The following is a 21,427-nucleotide window of genomic DNA, read 5'->3' as shown; positions in this document are numbered from 1 at the left end:
GAGCAAAAGGTTAGATTTGTCAAATGCCAGTCTCAGCCTGCCCAGTCCCTCACCTGGAACCAAAAATCATTTTAAAATATGTAGTGGAGAGTTTTCTCACTTTATTCAGTGCCCATTTGGACAACTGTGTCACAAGTTTTCAAGAGCCACAATGAATAACTGTTACCCCTGCCAGAAGCAGAAAATTCCATGAAGTTTTACAGGAAAGAGATTTTTTTTCCATCCAAGAACTAAAAGATTCCTATACAAATGGTAAACTCCATTGTGCTCCATAGCTATAGAAGTTGGTTAGACATCCAGAGTGCTCTCTCTCACCAGAATTTTTAATACCCTCCAGCACTGTAGCTTTTATCACTCTTTCCTCTCCTCCCCAACCTCAGGATGAAAAAGTCATTATTATACAGCATAGGGAGATCTGAACGAAGCAGGACATGGTAGTACCTCAAAGAACTTTTTATGAAGAGTCTCTTCTTTTCAATAAATATTTTGCAATTCTGTAATTTCTACCCAAAAAGCATAAAACTTAGGATATCATTCACATATATTTTTGCAATTGCTACTGCATCTCCGATGTCATTTTACTGTTGGAGAGACGAACCCACCAAAAGCCTATAAAAAGTATATAAGAAAGAACAGGATCATGTGAATCAGGTATAAATGCCACAGGGTTTCTGAGAAGGAAAGGTAGGATTGGAGCCAGGAAGAGTCATAAGATCTTTATGGAAGTAGTAATACTAGAGTGGTGGGTTTTTTTTTTAAGATTCTAAGTATAGGTAAAGAATTGAGAAGATGGCATTCTCTGAGGAAAACCAGCCCAAGCAAGGATAGACATGTCTCTGGCAAAGTTTTGTCTTGGTCTTTCTCAGAACTGTGACTCTACTTTCTTTTCCTCTCCTTTTGTGCCTGTGGATTAGGGGTCATTTCTCAAGTTATTTTCTCCTAGGACACACACATTCCATATCTGTGATTTTGTAACCCAGTATGACACAGAGAGAGCACTGATGCTATTCATTATGACCTGGATTTGATTTGTAGTCGATTTGTAGTTTCTAAACTATTTTATCCTTCAGATTTTCCATAAATGCAGGCTACTCTTTCTCTAAACTGGTAATATTTTACTGTAAAGCAAAGTGTTGCTTTGAGAGAGTAGGCATCTGTATCTTTATGTATCTATGTACCTGCAATAAAGAGAGATAGCAACCTACAATGATCTTCCCAATAAAGAATTATCTGGTCCAAATGACAATAATGCATGAGTAGAAAAATTCTTTTTAAAAAATCAGAATTTCTTGGAGGAGAATACAGGATTGCGAGTTTTAACAAGCCAGCCAGGTAAATCTTAAATACATAAAACTTTTACCATTTTTCTCACCTGATTTATCCTCCAAAAATAAGTCAGTAACATCCATTTAAGAAAAATGTTATTCTCTTGATTCACTCCTAAGCCCATTCATGTGACAGTTCCAAAGTTTTCAGTTCAGAACATACTCTTATATTTTCCTTCTTTAGGGACCCTTTTAATATAAAGATAAGAATTTTCCTGAAACAATTATTTTAACCCAATATGACCACATGACCTTTTTACTAGTGTATTGCCCAAAGATTTCAAAATTTTCTCTCCATCCCGAATTCTTTTCCACATTCCAAATTCACACCAAAACTTGGTGAGCGCAAACATGTTGCTCATTCCTTTTTGAGCAGAAATAGCCCAATTATTAATACTTCATGGATCCTATTTCTCTCAAGAAGGTGAGCTTCCAGCCCTCCAGTTAGGGCCCCCTAAGGTTATAAATTTGAAAAGAATGGGAGGCTGAAGGAAAAAAATAAACATTTTAAAAAGCAAGTATCAGAGGCACCATATGCCCACATGCCTCTAGAGAAAAGACATAATTATGTCTTGTCCACTACTGCAATCCAACAGCTGGCACAGTGTCCATATTGTAATAGTGACTGGGAAAATAACTGATGGCTACATGAAATGACTCCATGAGATTAGGATGGTGCCTGCTAGTAAAGAATAAGGAAGCCAGGATGAGGAGGCTATAAGGATGATGGCCAACAATGTGATCCTCATATCCAAAGAGTTTGGACATAACTTAAGAAACGCATTTACCAGATGAGAAACTGTAACCAGCAGTCTTGGGAAAGACAAAAGTCAAAGACATCTTCAGAAAAGCACAGCTACACTTATATACAATAGACTGGAGGAAGCAACTAGCCAGATTCAGGACAGACTCCTAAACTATCTGTAAGATTTGCAACCTACTGGAAAGACAGGCAGAATTTGCAGACTGATAGAATCCAGGTCATTATAGAATAGTTGTGACTTGGGGAATATGGGCATGGCTTGAGCTTACCTTAAAATGTCAAAAACTTACTCTACAGCATCTTACGCTACAGCCTTAGCTTCAGGTGAAAGTGCAGTCCGCCTGTTTTGAGGCTAGCTAAGAAGGAGATATACTTGAACTCCTTACAGAGACAATGGTGATGAGAGAGATGAGAGGCAGCTGAGGGAAGGCCTGGACCACCAGCTAGCACTGTCTATAAGTTTCACCCCTCGACTTCCCATGTCCAGTTTCTATGTCAGTTTAGTTCCATTACCAATAGCTTTAAAGTAACTTGGGAATGAAAATTCAGCCTGATTTTGTAGTCAAACAGCTCTCTAGGTAAACAGACAGCTGGCATAGCTGCCCTTGCAAAAATCTCTTGAATTTCACCAGCATGGTAGGGAATGCATCCAGTGGTCTATGCTAAGTGGCAATCCAAGATAATAAAAAATTATTGTGCACTCTTCAGAAAAAGTAGAAATCAGACAAGAGTTTTTTTTCTTCTATTTCTTTTCCAAGGTCAGAAAAATAATCTATCAATCAAAATATCTGTCCTTGGGATAAATAATTCATCCCAGCAGCTATAACCATGAGGGAAAGACATCCAGAGACCAGGGTACAATGAAAGAGGCCAACCACATGGTAATACTCAGGACCAACATGTACTCAACCAGAGTTATGCTCAAAGGGTTAAAGTCTCCAGAAAGAATAGTCTATCCCTGCCCTCCAGAAACCTACAATGTAGTTGCCAAGACAGGAGATATACTCTATAAGATTAGCACAGTCCTGTGGCTTCCCAACACATCCTGATTTCTGATTGCAGTAACAGAAGTGATAAAACCTCAACTCAGTGAAGGTAAAATCTTTATCTGAGTATTGTGTTCAGGATGAAGGATCTTCTCTAGGGAAAGACGAAACACTGAATGTGTAAGGAATATTTCCAAATATGACCTGTTGCCTAGAATATAGAATCAGAGCTCTTGATCTCTTTAGCTTGGAGATCTTTCTAATTAGCTACTTCATGTGGGAGTAAACTCCCTATTCAAGCATAGGCAACATGACAACTTTGGCAAAATGCGCATCAAGTGGCATTGATTATCAGATAGATGACTGAACTAGAGAAGCTGCAGCCTGTTTCCCTATACTGAGTCTTTGCTAAAGACTCAGAAGTCTATCAGTGACGGAATCGGTACATATGGTCTGTCCACAGATGAGTTTGACTTTTACCTGGGCTCAATCCCCAGAGCCATTACAAAGCAGACAACTAAATTTAAGAGTCTTTGTGGATGTTAAAGGCAGCTTCTCTTAGTGCATTGCAGATTGTTGAACCTTCGCCTAAAACACATGTGGTCACATTTCAGATGAGAGAGTGCCTAAAACTCCTCCTGAGAATGACCTGTATTCAAAATACTCCCTTCCATTTTCAAACAATTAATTAGTACATCATTCTCCTTTATTTATTCAACGGAGTCCCAGTAGAACTATACAAATTCAAGAGTTTCTATTTTGAAAAAATATCCTGGCATTTTTTTGTTATTGTTGTTTTAGCAAGATAGCCTGTGGTTTCATGTACTGTCATTGGAAAAGGCAAAAGACCACAGAAATATCAGAATGCAGAACTCAGATCTCAAATATTGTTTATGAACTAAAATAAAAGGAATTTGCCAACATGTCTGTTTTGATAACCCTTGTATGCATAAAAATGTCTTTTCAAATATGTTTTGGAGGATTTGTGCTGATTTGTTTCTCTTGGATATTTGAGCAATTGACTTTTCAATATTTTTATCTCTAAGTGTTTTAAAGAATGTTTGCTCACCGTTTGAAATTTCCTTGTTTTAAGAGTAAATGAGAAAAAGGTTTTCTGAAACTGTTTTAGAAAATTCTGAAATAAGCACATAATAAGCTGGTAGAAATACAAGTTAAATCCAAATAACCCATAAGCAAAATAAATTTAATGGAACAAACTCAAGAGTTTAAAAAGACATACTGACAGATTGTATTTTTAAAGCATTTTATTATAAGCTCTTAATGATAAAACATAGGTTCAATAAAATGTATGACTACAGAAAGTTTGAAAATAAAAAATATAAGAAAAGTTATTTCAAATAAATATCAAAACAAAGTCAATAAAGGTCTATTAATACTGAATAAATAAAGCTTTTAGCCCCCCCCCAAATTATTGGTACCATAACATAATGGTAATAGAAACTAATTTGCACTTAATGATATGACCCCAACATATATAAAACAAAAATTGATAAAATTGTAAAGAGAAATTGAGAACCTCACATCTCAGGAGGTTTACATACAATTTTCTTAGTAGTTAATAGATCAAACAGCCGAAAATTAATAAAACATAAAGGATTTAAATAACGCAATTAAACATAAGCTATTGCGCACACAATTAAACTCTAACAGAATATTCAAAATAGAACCCTAACATTTATGGTACATTAAAATGAATTACAAGATGAATCACAGAAATATATTGCTTCAATTAGAAGACATACTTCCTGCCCACCCCCCACACACACACTCATTTTAATATCTCTGAAATTAAGATGTTTCAGTTAATCAGTAACATACCATGACCTACTGGGAAATGATTTCCCCTAATAGTGTATAAAATAATGAGACATCCCCACAATGGATAAATCGAAATGTAGTAAGATGTTTTCCATCAATCTGTATACTACCAAAAGCAAAACTAATGAAACACATGCTGAACAAAACAGATTAGTCACTTCCTGACAACCACCTACCCCTATGCATACAGGAAAATAAAAGCTCTAGCCATTCCCCTTGAGGGAACAGCCCACTGTACATGGGACATTTGCACCCAATAGAAAGTACTTATTCCTTTTCAAGAACACTTTTTATACTTTTATGAAAAGTAGTCATGCACAAGGTTATAAAGATGCACAAGGTTATAAAGAATTGATCATATAGACTACATACTGGAATGAAAAAAACTTAAATCAATAATTAATCAAGTTAACAATCAATTTTGAAAAGTTCCTGTTCCAAAATTTCAAACAAACATCCAAATCATTGTGTGTGTGTGTGTGTGTGTGTGTGTGTGTGTGTGTGTTTATGTTCATACATGTGTGTACACACACTGGTACTAGGAGTTTAACTTAGGACTTTAGAATCTCACTTGGCTTTTTTGCTCAAACTAGCACTGTACCACTTGACCCACACCTTCAGTTCTGGCTTTTTGCTAGTTAATTGGAGATAAAAGTCTCACGGATTAGTCTGTGCAGATGGCTTCAAATCAAGTTCTTAAGATCGCAGTCTCCTGAGTAGCTAGGATTATAGGAATGAGCCACCAGCACCTAGCTTCCAAATCCTTTATGAGTCAAAGTAAGTTCATTATGTAAATAAGAAATACTTAGAACATCCATTATAAAAATGACATACCAAAATTTAGAATGCACTAACATGGTTCTTAAAGAGAAATTTATCATTTAAATGGTAAAGCCAGTTGGTTCAGCATAGAACTTAGGAAGTCAGAGAAGAAACACAAAAGTAATAAAGTAAGAGTGGAATAGAAAACATGATAAATGGAATAGTAATAAAAGTGTTAGTTGAGTGCAGAGGAGGTGAAAAGAAAATAGACTTCAATCCAAAGAACTGTGTTATTGCTGGTGAGGCTTGATGGGAAGATGAGCCAAATTCAATGCTATCATGGGGTTAGGGCAATGCTGGAGTGAGATCATCAATCCAGGGACAAAGAAAACACACACAATATTAGTCATCCCTCACCTACTCCTGAGTCTTTCTAGGAGGACCTGGACACAAAGGGACTCTGTAAAATAGTGCACAAAGTCTGCATTTCACTTTTCCTAATTTTATGGCCAATTAAAAATTGCCAAATTGCAATGAAAACTTCCAATATGGCAAGTATTTGACCTTAAACCAGGCTCTGGTCACTTACTGTATATTTTCTTGTTTTGTTTATTCTTGGTTCTAGTGATAGAACACAAGACCTTGAGTGTGCTAGGCAAAGTGGTCTACCATTGAGTTACTTTTTTTAAGCATATGGTTCTTTGGTCTTTAAGCCCTTACTTTTTTTAAGCATATGGTTCTTTGGTCTCTCACTTCTTGATATTATGCATGTGTTTTTCCATTTGAAATACTGTTTTCACTTTCCAATTTGACTATTGAAGCTTGTGAATGCTCAAATATCAGATAGCCAAGATAAGTAAATATATGAAATAAGTCTTAGTCACTGAGTAAGAACTTGATAGAACATGTATATGCTTTAAGTCCACAGGCCGTAGTTAATAACTAGCATGTCTATTCAAACCTGCTCCTAAGTTAGTAGTGCTATTAGAGATAATTGAACCTTTTGGGTTGAGCATTCTGGATTAACAAATCCAGTTGTGAAAGAGACTTGCTTTGGGGAGTGCACAATTTAATGAAGGTCCAAAAAGGTTGTAGGCAGAGGCATACAAATCAGAAAAAAGAGGGAGAGGAGAGATTATCAGTTTAGGAAATGGAATCAAAATTAGAGAGAACACAAGAAGATCTCCTTTCTACCCACACTAAAATAATTACCAGCTCTATAAATGGTCCAAAATTTACAAAATCAGTGCACTGAACTATCATCATAGAATGGAAGGAGACCCAGCCTGACCCAGGTCATATTCTCCTAGTTGCAATTGATAGCCATATTTCACCAAAATCCCAAGTTGCCCCTGGGTCTTGATGTGAATGTTTTAATCAGGATGCTATCTGAGAATGATGTAATGTATAATGTTTGCACTCCCAACAAGTAAGCAAACTTTTCTCTCTTTTTCCCATAGAATGACAAAGTCCTATGAGGGCAAATAATCATTTTTCCACACTTATTCATTAGGGCACGAAGGAAATGCAGAAGGCAGTGTTTGTTTTTTTTCTCCCGAGAAAACAAGCAAGTACCACAGCTTGCAGCATTCCTTTACCATCACTATGGCTGCTAGAACAGATGTTAATTTACTCATTGCTCAAAGCAGTAGGCTGGATGGGTTTTTTTTTCTTTCTTTTCCTATTGTTACTTAAAAGCACTTGAAAATGACAGCAAAAATATTCCTAAGATTCTTTATATAACCTAACATCAGAAAAAATGCTTTATTTGTAGACTGAGAAAATATGAAAGGTACAAGCAAAGGCAATTTTACCTGTGTTAATCAAGTTCATGGACTTGGAAACGATATGCAAGATTCTTGAGATTATATATTAAAGATACAAACTTAACCAAAACAAATACCCACAAAATGCCACTTATGATAGCTCTGCCTAGCACTCTGGATGAATTTCACCATTGGCCTTAAAGTATGCCAATACACAAATGCCCAATAGATAAAAATGTGTGCTGACCATCCCGTATTTCATATTTCCTCGCACTACATAAAAGTATTCCCATTCCTGCCTCCTGTATCTTTGTTCACACTTTATTTTCCCACTGGAATGCCCTTTCTTCTTTCCACCCACTCCATCTTGCCACGGCTGCAAGGCCGGCCAAAGGTTGTCTGGACATGTCCCAGGATGCATCACTACCTTCAGCAAACACTGTAACCTCATTGTGCTCTGAGCTCTGGGCCTGTGGATTGCGGTATCCTCTAGAATTGAACTGCAACTAACCTATGGATTAGGAGATGACTTGGTTACTTTTTCTGAGTCTCCTCTTGCTGAATATATGTTAGAGACTCAATAGGAAATGGTTTATTGGTTTTCTGATACCCTATTATTATGCAGTTTAAAGACATTTCAAAGAGTGCTCATCTGGGTCACCTCTAGTCAAGATTTATCTTTATGAGGTACCACCCAAACTCACCCTAGCAAGCTGAAAATCTAAAGCAACAGCTAACAGGGTACAGTATGTTCACTTTCCAATAACAGGTAATAGTGATGCTGGCTCACACCTGAGGGTTGATCGCTAAGACCAGTTGAGCATACAACATTCAATAGATAGCTGCATGAAATGAAAGTAGACAAATGACCATTCTGAATGGGACACAAAAAAATTAAAATTAGAAATTATCCTTTCTCTTTAAGCCTTCTACCCGTTGAGCATTACTAAGTAACTTTCTCTGTAATAACTAACTCCTTTTCAGTAGCTAAGACATTCTGCATACTAACGAGTTACATCTTGTCTGCATTTTCTCTAATAACTGGTTTTGATTAACACGCTCTATGCATTTTCTGGAAAGAAAGGAAAGTGCTGAATGAATCCAAGATTTACATTTCATCACCCTGGCCATTAAGTGACATGAATTGTCATTACTGGGTCAGTAATTGACATTACTGTGATGCTGCTATAAATTAAGTAGAGTATAATGCCCATGACAGGACCTCACAGCTTGAGACTATAGTAGTATGGTACCAATCTTTCCCTTAATTGCATACTAATGATGGCTTATCTAAGTCCTTCTGGTATTGTTCATATAAAGTAATAAGGTTTAGCACAGGCTAGAATTTACACATCCAAATGATTTCTGCTCCTTCAGAGTATTTACCTTGGAAGGCCATCTGATTTCCCCAACAACACTGTCACTATTCCAACTGCACTCCATACTCTTGCTTGGAATCACTAGAATTTGAAGACATGATAACTAAATATCCTCATTTTGGAACTAAAAGAGTGACAATATCATTTAATTTCAAAAACACTCTAAGTTATGTCTGGGGAGGCCTGGATTATCATCAAGCTGGGAACCAACTTGATTTAAAAAAAAAAGACTAATAAATTATAAGATTTTGTCTGGCCTATAAATTGGTTTTAGAAGCTGTTCAAAAAGGGTGGATATCCCAAATCGCCACTCATTTGGATGCAGCTTGATTCATTTGCATGTGGGAGTTCTGTTGTGTCTACTTCATGAACAATCTCATTGCTTTATAGCTATGCTTTTTTTTAAGGAAAAATCTCCCACAAAAGCTTATGTAATTTTCACTTAATACTTCTATATCCATTCTTGTAATATCTTTAGTGCTTGTTAAATTTATTGCCATTTCTTGCTTCTCAGGTAGCAAGAATCCCCTCAACACGGGGATGGAAACTTAGAGACTCATGTTTCTCAAATATATAATCTAGAACCCCACCCACTAACGACACACTCCAGTCATTGTTAACATGAGATTGCTCACAGAAATCAAATTCATTTATCTGGACCAACCTTGGGCACAGACTTGAGCAGAGAAACAAGGAGAGAATGGGAAAGGAAGTCACATGTATTGAAGGATGATGTTTACACATTTTGCCTTGTGTCATCATAAGTAGGAATTGTCCTGACAAATAGGAATCATCTTCATTTCACACAGAGGATGGATAACTTAACCAAATTTTCCTATTCATAAGAGGGAACTGGAATATATTTTTCTAATTCCAAAGCCCAGGCTCTTTGCAGTGATGTTGGCCCACCTGTTTCTAGTGATGGAAGAGGAGTAACCATGGAGACCTCTGCTCCAGTGCCATTTCTGACACATAGTAGCCTGACCCATGGCCCTGGAGGTAAAGATAACAGAGGGAGATTTAATTAGTATTTAAGTCAGATGAACAAGCTATATGACATTAGAGAAGAGGGAAACAGAAAAAGAAAACTCAGATTAACTTCCAGTTCTCCAGCTGAAGTTACTAAGGAGTATTATTATAAAGATGAGGAGAACAAGCAGGTTTGAAGGGGAGACTAGGAGCTCAGTGTGAACTGTTGGGGTTGACATATCACTCAGACCTAGAATGGGAAGAGATCTAGGTTAAAGATAAAGGTTTTTTAAAAAAATAAAGATTTAAGTGTTTAATATCCAGATGAGAATTTAAAATAGAAAAGCAAATGAGACCATTCACAAAGGATGTTAGAAAGGGAAACAGCAATGAACCAAGAATGGATCCATTGGTTATACAATTGTAACACACTTAATTCCAACTTGATGCCACTGAATAAAGATGGAAAGAATGGAAATTTTTTAAAATGAATGATTCTATAAGGTACATTGACATGTAAGTGTCTAAGTATTACAATGAACCATTGAGGAAGATGGAAAGGAATAACCAGAGATAGAAGAGGGATCTGGAGAGTAGTCTTATAAATGCCAGGAAATGGAATTTTAGTAAAATGCAGGATGAGATGGGTGGGTAAACTAGTTTTTCCAGAAACAACATTCAGAATATATAAGCTGTGAAAGAGAGAGAATTTTGGTCTCCAGCCTTGTCCATCCAGAATTTCTCAGCAGCAATAAAATGACTTGAATTTCATCTTTCAAAAGAAAACTTGCCCATGCACTGCCAGCTTTGTCTGGGCAGGAAACAGAGCTCTAAGCAGCTGCTTAGAAAGGTTCAAAATTCCACTTCAGAGCACTGGAATGTGACACCTCCCAAGCACCAGCTCTGGCCTACAGAGAGGAGGGGGAGCAGATTGCACAGCCCTCCTGCATCCCTCCACCCAGCAGGAATATGCCTCACTCTGCCCCCAGAGACTCTGATGGAACAGGGCAAAGATAACTTGCTTATAGTCTATTATCTCGTTATGTCCTCTGCACCAGGATCAGCCCTGGCATCTACAGCAGGCAGATGGCCATGAAGTTACAAAGCAGAGGGTCCAGAACCACTCCTGGCTGAAGGGATTCCCTTGATGGCTCCCAAGCATGCATACAAGACAACCTCACCTAGTGGCAGAACAAGGAAGAGAGAGGGTAGATGGTAGATAGGGTAAGGAAGAAGGGAGAAGGAGACTCTGGAAGCTTCAAGTCATTAGCCATGTCCCCGGGTGCCCTGTGGAGGGGACAATCTGGAGAAACAGCTTTCAAGAAGCACTAAAGCATCAGCAGCTCTTTTCCTGTCATATTTTTGCCAGTGATTGGCTAATAACCCTTCAAACCTTAGTAATTCATTGTTTCATGTAAGATGTTTACAAAGACAGTCCAACCATATGAAAGCATCTGGGTGGCTTCAGCTACTCAGTGGGAATACTAAGACTGCACAACTTCCTGCAGCACACAGAACTACCACAAATCTACCACTCACCAGTGAGAGCTTTGTTAACAGACTGCGCATACTGTTGGTAAAATGTAAATTATTGCAGTTGCCAACACCCATCCTGGGGTTAGTGACAATAAACAATATTGGGGGTCTCTATACTGAGGACAGCAGAGCATCCCTTGGTTGTGAATAAAATAAGACGGAAGGCCAAGAATGATATCAGAAAACCTCTGTCTCACCTTTTTGACTTCAGGCTGAAGACTGGCTGAGTATGGCAGCAATCCAGCTGGAAACGGAAGCACAGAATTAAATAGATTTACAGGTGTCTCCCCGGCACAGGACCTGGCCAGGAAAGACATTCAGTCAGGGGCTGTTACCCAGAGCTGATTAGTTTGAGTCTTAGGACCTCCTCACTTGAGTGGTCCTTTGTAGGCTTTTCTGATGCCGAGAGGATTTATTTTTCTTCTAAGAGACTCTACCTCCAACTTGTGGAAACATCAGGTCTCATAAAACCTTTTTAAATAGAATAGCCAAGAGTGATCCTTACTCTGGGACTGTACACACCCAAGAGAGAAACAGAAGGTCCAAATATGTGGTTGAATCTAATTTACTGAATGAGTAGCAGGAAGATACAGGCCTGGAGTTAAACACACACTGGGGCCCCTAACATGGAAGGAAACATCGGCACTTAAGAAGTGTTTCCTGCTTGACCCACATAGTTTTCAAGGTCCAGTAGGAAGAGGACATTTTATTGGCTATACCAAATGCCACGGGCATTAAGCAATATCCCCATTGCTAGCCCGACAGGAGATTTAGGATTTCACAAAGTTTCTTTATGTTGAATTCCTCCCAGTCTCTCACAAATTCCTCTCCATTTTATCCTCCTCCATTTACTATGGCAACCCCCAAAACAAAACAGAAAAGGGCAGCAATGTTTGGTTTTATATGCGGAGACCTGGCTCTCTTCTATCATTACGAACAAGCCCAGACATGATTCTTCACCCCCAGCCCATGCCATGTGTCAGAAATCCAAAATCCCTAGATTCTCTCTACCAAATAAGTTCTCGATGTTCAAGTTTCCAAATCTATATCTTTGAGAACAATGTCCTCCTTTGTCTTAAGCAAGATGCCCTCATTTCCTGAGCTGGAGCAGAAGGAATTAAGCCAGCCTTCAGAGAAGGTCATCCCTACTAACAAATCCCTGGGGAAGGAATAGGGCTGAGCACTTGCAGCCTTCAAATTTAATATTACCTGTTAGCAGGCTTAATAGCAGGCCTCTGGGTAAGCATCTTATACATCCTTTGCTATTTGACAAGGGAATGAAGGCTGAAAATCATTCATTGAAGAAAATGAATGTTCCCCCAAATGGAAGATGTGCCATGCGTGGACAGTTTCTGTGACTAACCTGTTTTCTTTCAGCGCTAGTCACAAATCTGAGCACCTCTCTATCACAGTTCTTTGGGTTTTTGTTTGTTTTTTGTTTTGTTTGTTTTGGTTTGGTTTAGAAACAAAGAGCCATCTTTTTTTCCTTTGAACTGTATTTCCACTTTGAAATTCAGTAAGAGTTTAACCGTGTTGATAATTAGACTGTTGATTCTGGTGATGAAGAGAAGAGGCTGAGCACATATTGATCTGCAGTTGGGCTGTCCACTATCCTGGGTGCCAATCCTGAAAGTAGTGGTTAACACAGGGGGAGCTAACAGTGACCAAGACAGAGAGGGCAGGTCAAGGTCAGAGCCCAAGATCTCAAAGCAGTTTGCCCTAGAGCAAGAGAGCAGAACGGGAAACAGAGCAAGGCGCTATAAGTTCCTGCAAGTGTTCTATGTCTCTTGGACCTTTCACATACCTCCCAACAACAGGCTGAGCCTGCTCTGAGGATATGGGAAAGAAAGTGGAGAAAGGAAGAGTTTTTATCTAGAACTTGAAAGATGCATAAAGTCTGAGTTAGAGCAACTGAACTTACTTTGTTAATGAAGCAGATACCAATTATTAACAGCACAAAAGTCTGTTTATTTCTGTATTGTGTGTTGATATTTATTCAACAGAGAACACAGAGCCATCCTTACATTGGGTATAAATCGCTCTGGACAGGTTGTTGATTAGAATTCCAAGGAAGGGCAGCTGTGCCTTGGGACTCTGACTTCACTCTGAATGAAATACATGGCACCTTGGCTCACCCTCCCCCCCCACTCCGGGCCATGTGAATAAGTACTTTCCTCAGAGCAGGGAAAGTAAGTACAAAGCCTCAGTCCCTAATAGAGCTGTGTAGCCTGCTAGGTAAACCTGTGAGCCAAATTTCCCATGTTTAGATTCTGGCTTCCTTGTGTGACTGTGGGCAAGTTTCACCACTTCTCTTTGCCTCCATATTTTTACCTGTAAGACGGAATACTAAAATTATTAAATTCATGTTAATGTGAATGAGACTAAATGGGCTAACAGAGGGATAGCATGTTATTACAAAGGGAAGAAAGACTCCCTTTACATCATAAGTGCTCTATACCAACCCAATTAAGAGCAGTTATCATCAATATTGTCGTAACCATCATCTTTATCATCATCATCATTCTTCCAGAATGTGTGCTCTTAAAAAATAGAGGGAAGTGGTGCTGTGGCTCAAGTGGTAGAGCGCTCGCCTTGAGCTGAAGAGCTGAGGGACAGCATCCAGGCCCAGAGTTCAAGCCCCACGGCCGACAAAAAAAAAAATAGAGAATATTTAATTTATTCACTATCTCCTACATAAAACAGGCTGGAGGTATAGGTGTTGAGTAACATACACCCCTGCATAGTGGTTAGCTGTTTAAACAGCCCAGTCAGCAGACTGAACATTTGGTGTCCATCTTACACACCTGAGGTCTTCTCAGTAAGCACAGATAGACCCTCAATAAATAATTTCTGGACGAATTAATGAATGACCCTCAGAGGTTGTATGCACTATCTCCATATGAAGCCTAGCCTCAGGTCTAAGTTTATGGAAAATCAAGTTCATGCCCTTTGTTTGATGGTAACTCTTCTGAAAGGAGCATGGAGATGGTTTTCTAGATCTTAGAAACCAGTCTAAGGCTCTATCCCTGGGCTACTCTTACACCATACTTAACACCCACAAGAGACTCCCTCCATGTATGTAGTGTGCCTGGTCCCTTTCCTGAGTCCCGCCCTTCCTCTTCCTCTCTTCTACAGCCCGGTAGAACTGACTTCTCAAGGTCAGATCAGAAGTGGCTAGAGAAAAAGCTAGTCATTATTTTACCCAGATCTGGCTGTGCAGACATGCTTTACCTGGCTCCACAGGAACATTCTCCTTCCCCTAAAGATGGGAAAACATGTCTACACAGCTTTGCTTCAGTTTATCTACCTGAGTTGAAAATATAAGCTCAGGGAGGAGGAAATGGTGTAGAATATAAACTGTTGCAGCCTATGGTCATTACTATGAAGCTGCTGCTGTTTTATAAGCCTCTTGGTGACACAAGCCACTTATTATTCCAAGTGCAGACAGGTTTATGATCTGAAATGCTCACTGTATTTACTGTCATGAGGAACTAGAGGAAAAGAAAGTTACAGCTCCATGTTGGATGAGGTCTTGAAAATCAAATCACTTGGCCCCTGACACTCATCTTCCACTCTTTGCATCCTCCCAGACAGGCATTAAGATGTCTTCCCTCCATATTAAGGGCCTAGAGCACAGAGACAAAGCAGCCAGGAGGCTTACCCTTGATTAACGGTGTGTTGTGTTGACTAAGAACCTATTACACTGTTGCATACAACAGCATTCCAGCAGTCTGCTCTGCCATGGCCCTGTCCATTATAGGCTCTGTGCTGTCTCCCCACCCCTCACCTCGAGCTGCCCAGCCCTGCATCAGCCCTGTGACCCTTGGCTCCCTGGAGGGCTATCTAACATTGCCAGTCTAGGTTTCTTGGCTGGGACCAGGAGTGTTTAGTTCCCCAACTACTTAGTCAAAGACATTCCAGGGAAGTTTGGGGAATAAGGGCTACCTTTATACAGCTTCCAGGAGCCCCTGCTGAGCTCTCAAGTGGGGAGTGAATCTCCTCTGGGCTCTACCATGAACCTGCCATCCTATCCTGAACAAGCTACCCACCCTTCTTTACCCACACATGGGGAAGGAACAACTCAAATAGGAGAAGCAGGTGGTACTGTGAACTGCCTCCAATGAAGATATTGAAGATTGTGGGTGTCATATAAAGAAGGCTACAACTTCTGTGCTCTTGAGCCCATGACCTACTGAGCTAGATGCTCTGGAATTAGGACTGCCAAGTAGGAAGCTCCATGTGGTGTGTGTGTGTGTGTGTGTGTGTGTGTGTGTGTGTGTGTGTGTGTGTGTGTGTGTGTGTGTGTGTGTGTGTGTGTGTGTGTGTGTGTGTGTGTGTGTGTGTGTGTGTGTGTGTGTGTGCGCGCGCCGGTCCTGGAGCTTGAACTCGGGGCCTGGGTGCCCCTGAGCTTTTTTGCTCAAGGCTAGAGTCCACCACTTGAGACACATATCCGCTTCTGGCTTTGTGATAATTAATTGGAGATGAGAGTCTCATACTTTTCTGCCTGGGCTGGCTTTGAACTGTCATCCTCAAATCTTAGCATCCTGAGTAGCTAGGATTAAGGTGTGAGCCACCAGCAGCTAGCAGGCCCATAGAGAGCTGTTACCCACCCCCCAAAAAACTCCCTATCATCAGGGGAAGTGGTCTGGATTCATGATCTCCAATGGCTTTCTTGGATGCTGCTTTAGGATGCTGAGTACATGTGAGACTTCTTCGCTAAAACCCAACACCCTCAGACCACAACCATGGACTGGACAAGGAGGAGGACAGAATGGGTGTTGGGTGTCTCAGTCATCAACTGACATGATCTGCTTTCTGGCTGACTCAGCCACCTCACCCTCACCTGGAAGGCTCAATGGCAGCTGCCCTGACCTCACACTGTTGTTAGCAGGCTCTAGACTGCATCCACAGCACAAGAGTAACCTCTGTGACTAGGATTGGGCAAGCGGGCCGATTAGCCCAAATGGTAGCCAGAACATGAGGCTCAGTGAACTGGAAGTTGTCACTAGGCAGAGATAATACTCCAGAGGCTCAAGGGGAAGTGTTAGGCCATCCTCTTTTGAAATGGTCATCAAGGAGACCAGAGAAGGCAAATCCATTTCTCTTGGAGATTGGCTCAAATGAGTGTGTTACAAGGCTATGAGCCCAATGCATGTTGGCACACTGTGCTCCTCTCTGGGCCTCAAATCTGCCATGGATGATGGGAGTTGGGAGGGAAGACCATGCATGATCAGTGCAGTGCTGACTGACTTGCTCTTCTCTTGGCTCTACAGTCAGACGGTTCCATCCTGGCAATTGCCTTGCTGATCCTGTTTCTGCTCCTAGCCCTGGCACTTCTGTGGTGGTTCTGGCCTCTCTGCTGCACTGTGGTAAGTACCCCAGCCTCAGACGATACAAGAGAAGATGACACGAAGTCTTGGGAATCACAGTTGGAGAGAAAAGGACCAAAACTATAGCAGTAGGGGATAAATTATACATTTTAAAAATATAATTAATGTAAATGGCATAAAACTTGCCTTGGACACTGGAACTTTGAGGGATGAGCAGTCGTGAACAAAAGAGGCTGCTCTAGATCCAAAAAGATCTAAAATAAAATGCTATTTAACATAGAATACACAGGCAATAGGCATCTATGGGCATGGTACACATGTGTTCCCACACATGCACATAACATACTTGTTGAATTTCCCTAATTGGCATTCTCGTAAGGCCACTCTGGCCTTAGCGACTATTCTGTCCATCTGACAGAGTGTATCAGGACTCTAACCCCCACCATAAAGAAAGGTACCATCATTATTTCATTAATTTTAGCTAACTTTTGTAGGACACACTCTGTGTCCTCTAAGTGATGAGTTACCACTGGTCTAAGTACTTTGGCTCCATAACCAGGAATAGCTGGCTTTTTTCCCCATCATAGTCACCTGAGATCACCACAGAGCTCCAGCAAATGTCCCTCAGATAGCATAGGTCCTAGAATAACCTACCCTACTAATAATCTTGTGTTCCCAAAGGAAGTATGTCTGTCTGTTCACTAGTTTCTATTCTTTGACCCCTAGACTGGAAAAAATCTTAAATAAGTAGTATCAAATAAAGAGGAAAGTATCAGATCTGATATGTCTAGTATTTCATGTGTTCAAGAAAGCCCAGGTGAGTTTGAAATGTTCACTGCTGGGCTACATAGTATTTCCGCTCTCCCATCGAGGAACTCATGATGGGGAATTAGGCAGTGAGCTTCATTTTATATCAGAAATTCCAGCATTTAGCACAGAAGCTAGGGATTCTTGAATGTGTATGGAACAGAACTGGACCAGGACTACAAATACATAGAGCACTGAACTTAGAAAGGAGGGGTAGATGGCTTCCAGTGGAAAGAGATGACAAAAGTATGAGATAATAAACCAGACCACAATGGGGACTCTGTGGCAGGGACTGATGGAAAAGATGATGCAAGGCAGCTTAACACAGGTGTTTCTAGGCATAGACCCAGGATAGGACAATTCTCAGTCACATAGTAATATCTCCACTGTACTGATTTACCAAGATGTTGAATAGCTCTCCTCATGGCAGCCCCAAGAGTTAAGTGTATTTTTAAATACTTAAGGCTTTTATTTTCATGGGGGGGAAAAAATCCCCATAATTCAACTAGACTACATTCTATGTTGATTCAAAGCAAGCACACTTCCAAGTTCAGAATTCTGAAGGAAAAATAAAAAGACAGAAATAAAATACTTTGCAGTAGACTCTTAAAAAGGGAGTGGATAGGGTGGTGGCAGCAAACAATGAACACCAGGGCATCTATTATGATCTTGTTCACTTAGAACCTGGGATTATCATAAACTGTTACTGCTGGATGGAGCTGCTAGAAACAATATAACAGCCAAGGAAAACTCTACCAACTGCTAGCTGAGTGAGCGTGGGCAAATTACTTAATCCCTCTGTCTTTCTTTACTGGTACAATAAAAGCCCTGACCCCCTAAGTAAAGATAAAAGAGTTTATACATAGAGTTGTGAGAAAGCAAATAGCAAGTGCTATTCATTATTCTTTTTTTTTTTTTTTGTCGGTTGTGGGCCTTGAACTCTGGGCCTAAGCGCTGTCCCTCAGCTCTTCAGCTCAAAGTTAGCGCTCTACCACTTGATCTACAGCGTCACTTCCAGTTTTCTGGTGGTTTATTGGAGATAAGAGTTTCACGGACTTTCCTGCCCGGCTTTGAACCTCGATCCTCAGATCTCAGCCTCCTGAGTAGCTAGGATTACAGGCATAAGCACCAGTCCAGCCTCATTATTCTTAATAGTATTAGTATTAAATATTCTAATGTAGTAGGAGATGTACTGCTATACTGTGTGGCAATAGATTCACAGTGGTGGAAAATGTTTCTCAAACCTTTCATTATGGGAAGCAGCATCACCCAAGGCAGAATTGTTTTTGCAATATCCCAAATATTTGTCAATGAACGTATCTGGTTACGTCCCTATTGCTTTGGGAAGCAGTCCCAAAGCAATCTGATTTTGCAAGTCTCAAAGGATTCCTTACTGAGGGAAGATTGTGGAGATTAATTTTCCTTAAAACGGTCTCCATCCCCCACTGCTGAAAGCTGGCCTAGGCTCCAGTGCTTGATGTGTCCCCAAAACTCTGTTGATCACTTGCTTCTGTGATGAGTGATTGTTCTGATGGAACAGAATAAAGTCATGTGTTTTCTGAATGAAGTAAACAGGAGGGAAGGCAAACATGAGTTTTCCCAAAGGACCTTGTTCAAAAGATTCTGAAAAGCTCCTGAGTAGCAGCATCTCTCACTACACTCCTCTAACCAAGGGTCTCTTTTTAAACATGATCTCTAAATGTCCCTCTGTCACTTCCCTAATTTGGCAGCTGTCCCATAACCTGAGATCAATGTCGCATCTCAAAGCTGGGAGAGTAGTCAGAGAGCAGGAGGGACCTGCAAATTATGGGACACGTGATAGATAACTGCACTGCAGCCCTAGGGTTCGTATTGACAGTGAGTGTTCCTTACTCCACCCCAGCCAAGCCGAGTTTAACCCTTCAGTGGCTGGATGGGGGAGTGGACATAAAGTCCTGGAGAGTGGCTGGATGGAATAGGAATAGGCACTCAGATGCTGCTTTACTAGCCATGAAAAGCAATCTTGCTGAACTACAGTTGGAACTGCCATCTCAGCATCCTCTTATTTCTTCCTTGTCATGTCTAGAAAGAGAAGTCCAATAGGAGAGGGAGACTGGGGATGATTTCCCATCCTATTTGACCAGTCTCAAGGAATTTCTCTCAACCCTCCCCATTTGCCTGGAGACCCCTATTCTTCCTCTGATCCTTTCCTGCTTACTAGAAACCTATTTTTGTAGCCTTGAAAAAAAAAATGAAGGCTAACCAATGATAACTCTTCCAACACTTCCAGCACTTTGCCATGTGTGTCCTCCTCCAACACGGGGATCTGGTCAGATCAGAGGGGACCCAGTCCTGCTGTGCCTCATACTCGCTTCCCACGTTGGATGTCCTTGAGCCTTTCACTCCAGCTCTTCCATCTTCCTCCTTTATGTTCACTTCCATTCAATGAAGCCTACTCTTCATCAATCCATGTGCCATTGCCCTTCCTGCTGCACAAGATGGACACTATAGAGTGACCACTAGTGTCCTCTGTCATACTTAGTCTCATCTCACTTCAGAGTGTCTCCAGTTTGTCACCTTTTCACACCTCATCTTATCAATTATCCCTGAGAGTAGAGTGTGCCTGGAGATGGTCTCCTATCCATTTATCAAGGAACTTAGATATTTACTGAGTAGCAGTTTTGATCTAGGCAATCTGTTAAGCTCTGGAGACCTAAGGCCCTAGCTTTATCAGCTTCATTTAACAGATGAAGACAGACACGTACAAGTATGACAGTATTAACAGTGCCACAATGAAGCAAGCACAGAGCTAAAGGAGCCCATCCCCACAAAGGAAGGGTGAGAGTTAAGACTGGAGCAGTTGGGACAAGAGCTGGAACTTTATTTAAAGAGCCATTGAACAGTCAGGAGCAGGAAGTGAATTAGACCATGATCTGATTGCTTTTTAAAATTATTTATTTATTGGGGCTGGGAAAGTGGCTCAGTGGTAGAGCGCTTGCCTTGCATGCATGAGGCCCTGGGTTTATTCCTCAGCACCACATAAGCAGAAAAAGCCGGAAATGGTGTAGTGGCTCAAGTGGTAGAACGCTAAACTTGAGCTGAAGAGCTGAGGGACAGCGCCCAGGCCCAGAGTTCAGGCCCCGTGACCGACTATATATATATATAAAATTTATTTATTTTGCAGTACTAGCTTTTGAACTTTGGGCTTTATTTCTCTCCTGTATGCAGGTCCTGTAGCACTTAAACCATGCCTCCAACATTTTATTTCATAAGGTATTTTTCAGATAGGATCTCACACTTTTTCCCAGGCCAACAGTGATACAAGATCCTCCCACTCTGACTGCTGAGTAGCTGGAACCACAGTGTCTACCACCATGCCCAGCTTTCTTTTGAGATAAGTTCTCACTAAATTTTGCCTTGGATGACCTCAAATTGAGATCCTTATAACTCTTCCTCCCTAATCGCTAGAATTACTGTTATGTGCCACCATGCCTGGCCCAGTTACTCTTTTTTTCTGTCATGGGGCTTGAACTCAGGGCCTGGATGCTGTCCCTGAGTTCTTTTGCTCAAGGCTAGCGCTCTACTACAGCTGAGTTACAGTGCCACTGCCAGTTTTCTGGTAGTCAATTGAGGATAAGAGTTTCACAGACTTTCCTGCCCTCACTGGCTTCAATTATGATCCTCAAATCTCAGCCTCCTGCGTAGCTAGGATTCTAGGCATGACCCAGCAGCACCAGGCCAATTGCTTTTTTATGAGAAGATTCTCTTTCATGAAGTTGAGAAATACTAGAACAACAGTTAGAAAGTTATTGGTGTTTAAGCAGGAGAACCCTAGGCTGAGACAATTGCATTCCCTCCTTAGTTCCACAATGGTATTTCATGCACCTACTGAGCACCAGGTATTGTGCTGTGCTAGAACTGAGAGGGGTGGGGCATGAGTAGTATATAATTTATACATTGTCCTAACTACACCAGAAAAACTGAAC

General features: G+C 40.6%; 1 protein-coding gene across 1 annotated transcript in view; it reads left to right on the top strand.

Annotated features, from left to right (window-relative positions):
• Antxr1 (ANTXR cell adhesion molecule 1) overlaps nucleotides 1-21,427 on the top strand; it is a 213,392-nt gene that overhangs the window by 115,380 nt on the left and 76,585 nt on the right. The window contains exon 13 of the mRNA XM_070004483.1: nucleotides 16,599-16,694. Within this exon, the coding sequence (XP_069860584.1) occupies nucleotides 16,599-16,694 (96 nt within the window). The remainder of the gene's footprint in view (nucleotides 1-16,598; nucleotides 16,695-21,427) is intronic.

The sequence above is a fragment of the Dipodomys merriami genome, unplaced genomic scaffold, assembly GCF_024711535.1.
Source record: "Dipodomys merriami isolate MVZ:Mamm:240054 unplaced genomic scaffold, mDipMer1.0.p SCAF_63, whole genome shotgun sequence".
Lineage (NCBI taxonomy): Eukaryota > Metazoa > Chordata > Mammalia > Rodentia > Heteromyidae > Dipodomys > Dipodomys merriami.
The sequence above is the reverse complement of the archived record's forward strand: the minus strand, read 5'-3'. Positions and strand labels throughout refer to the sequence as shown.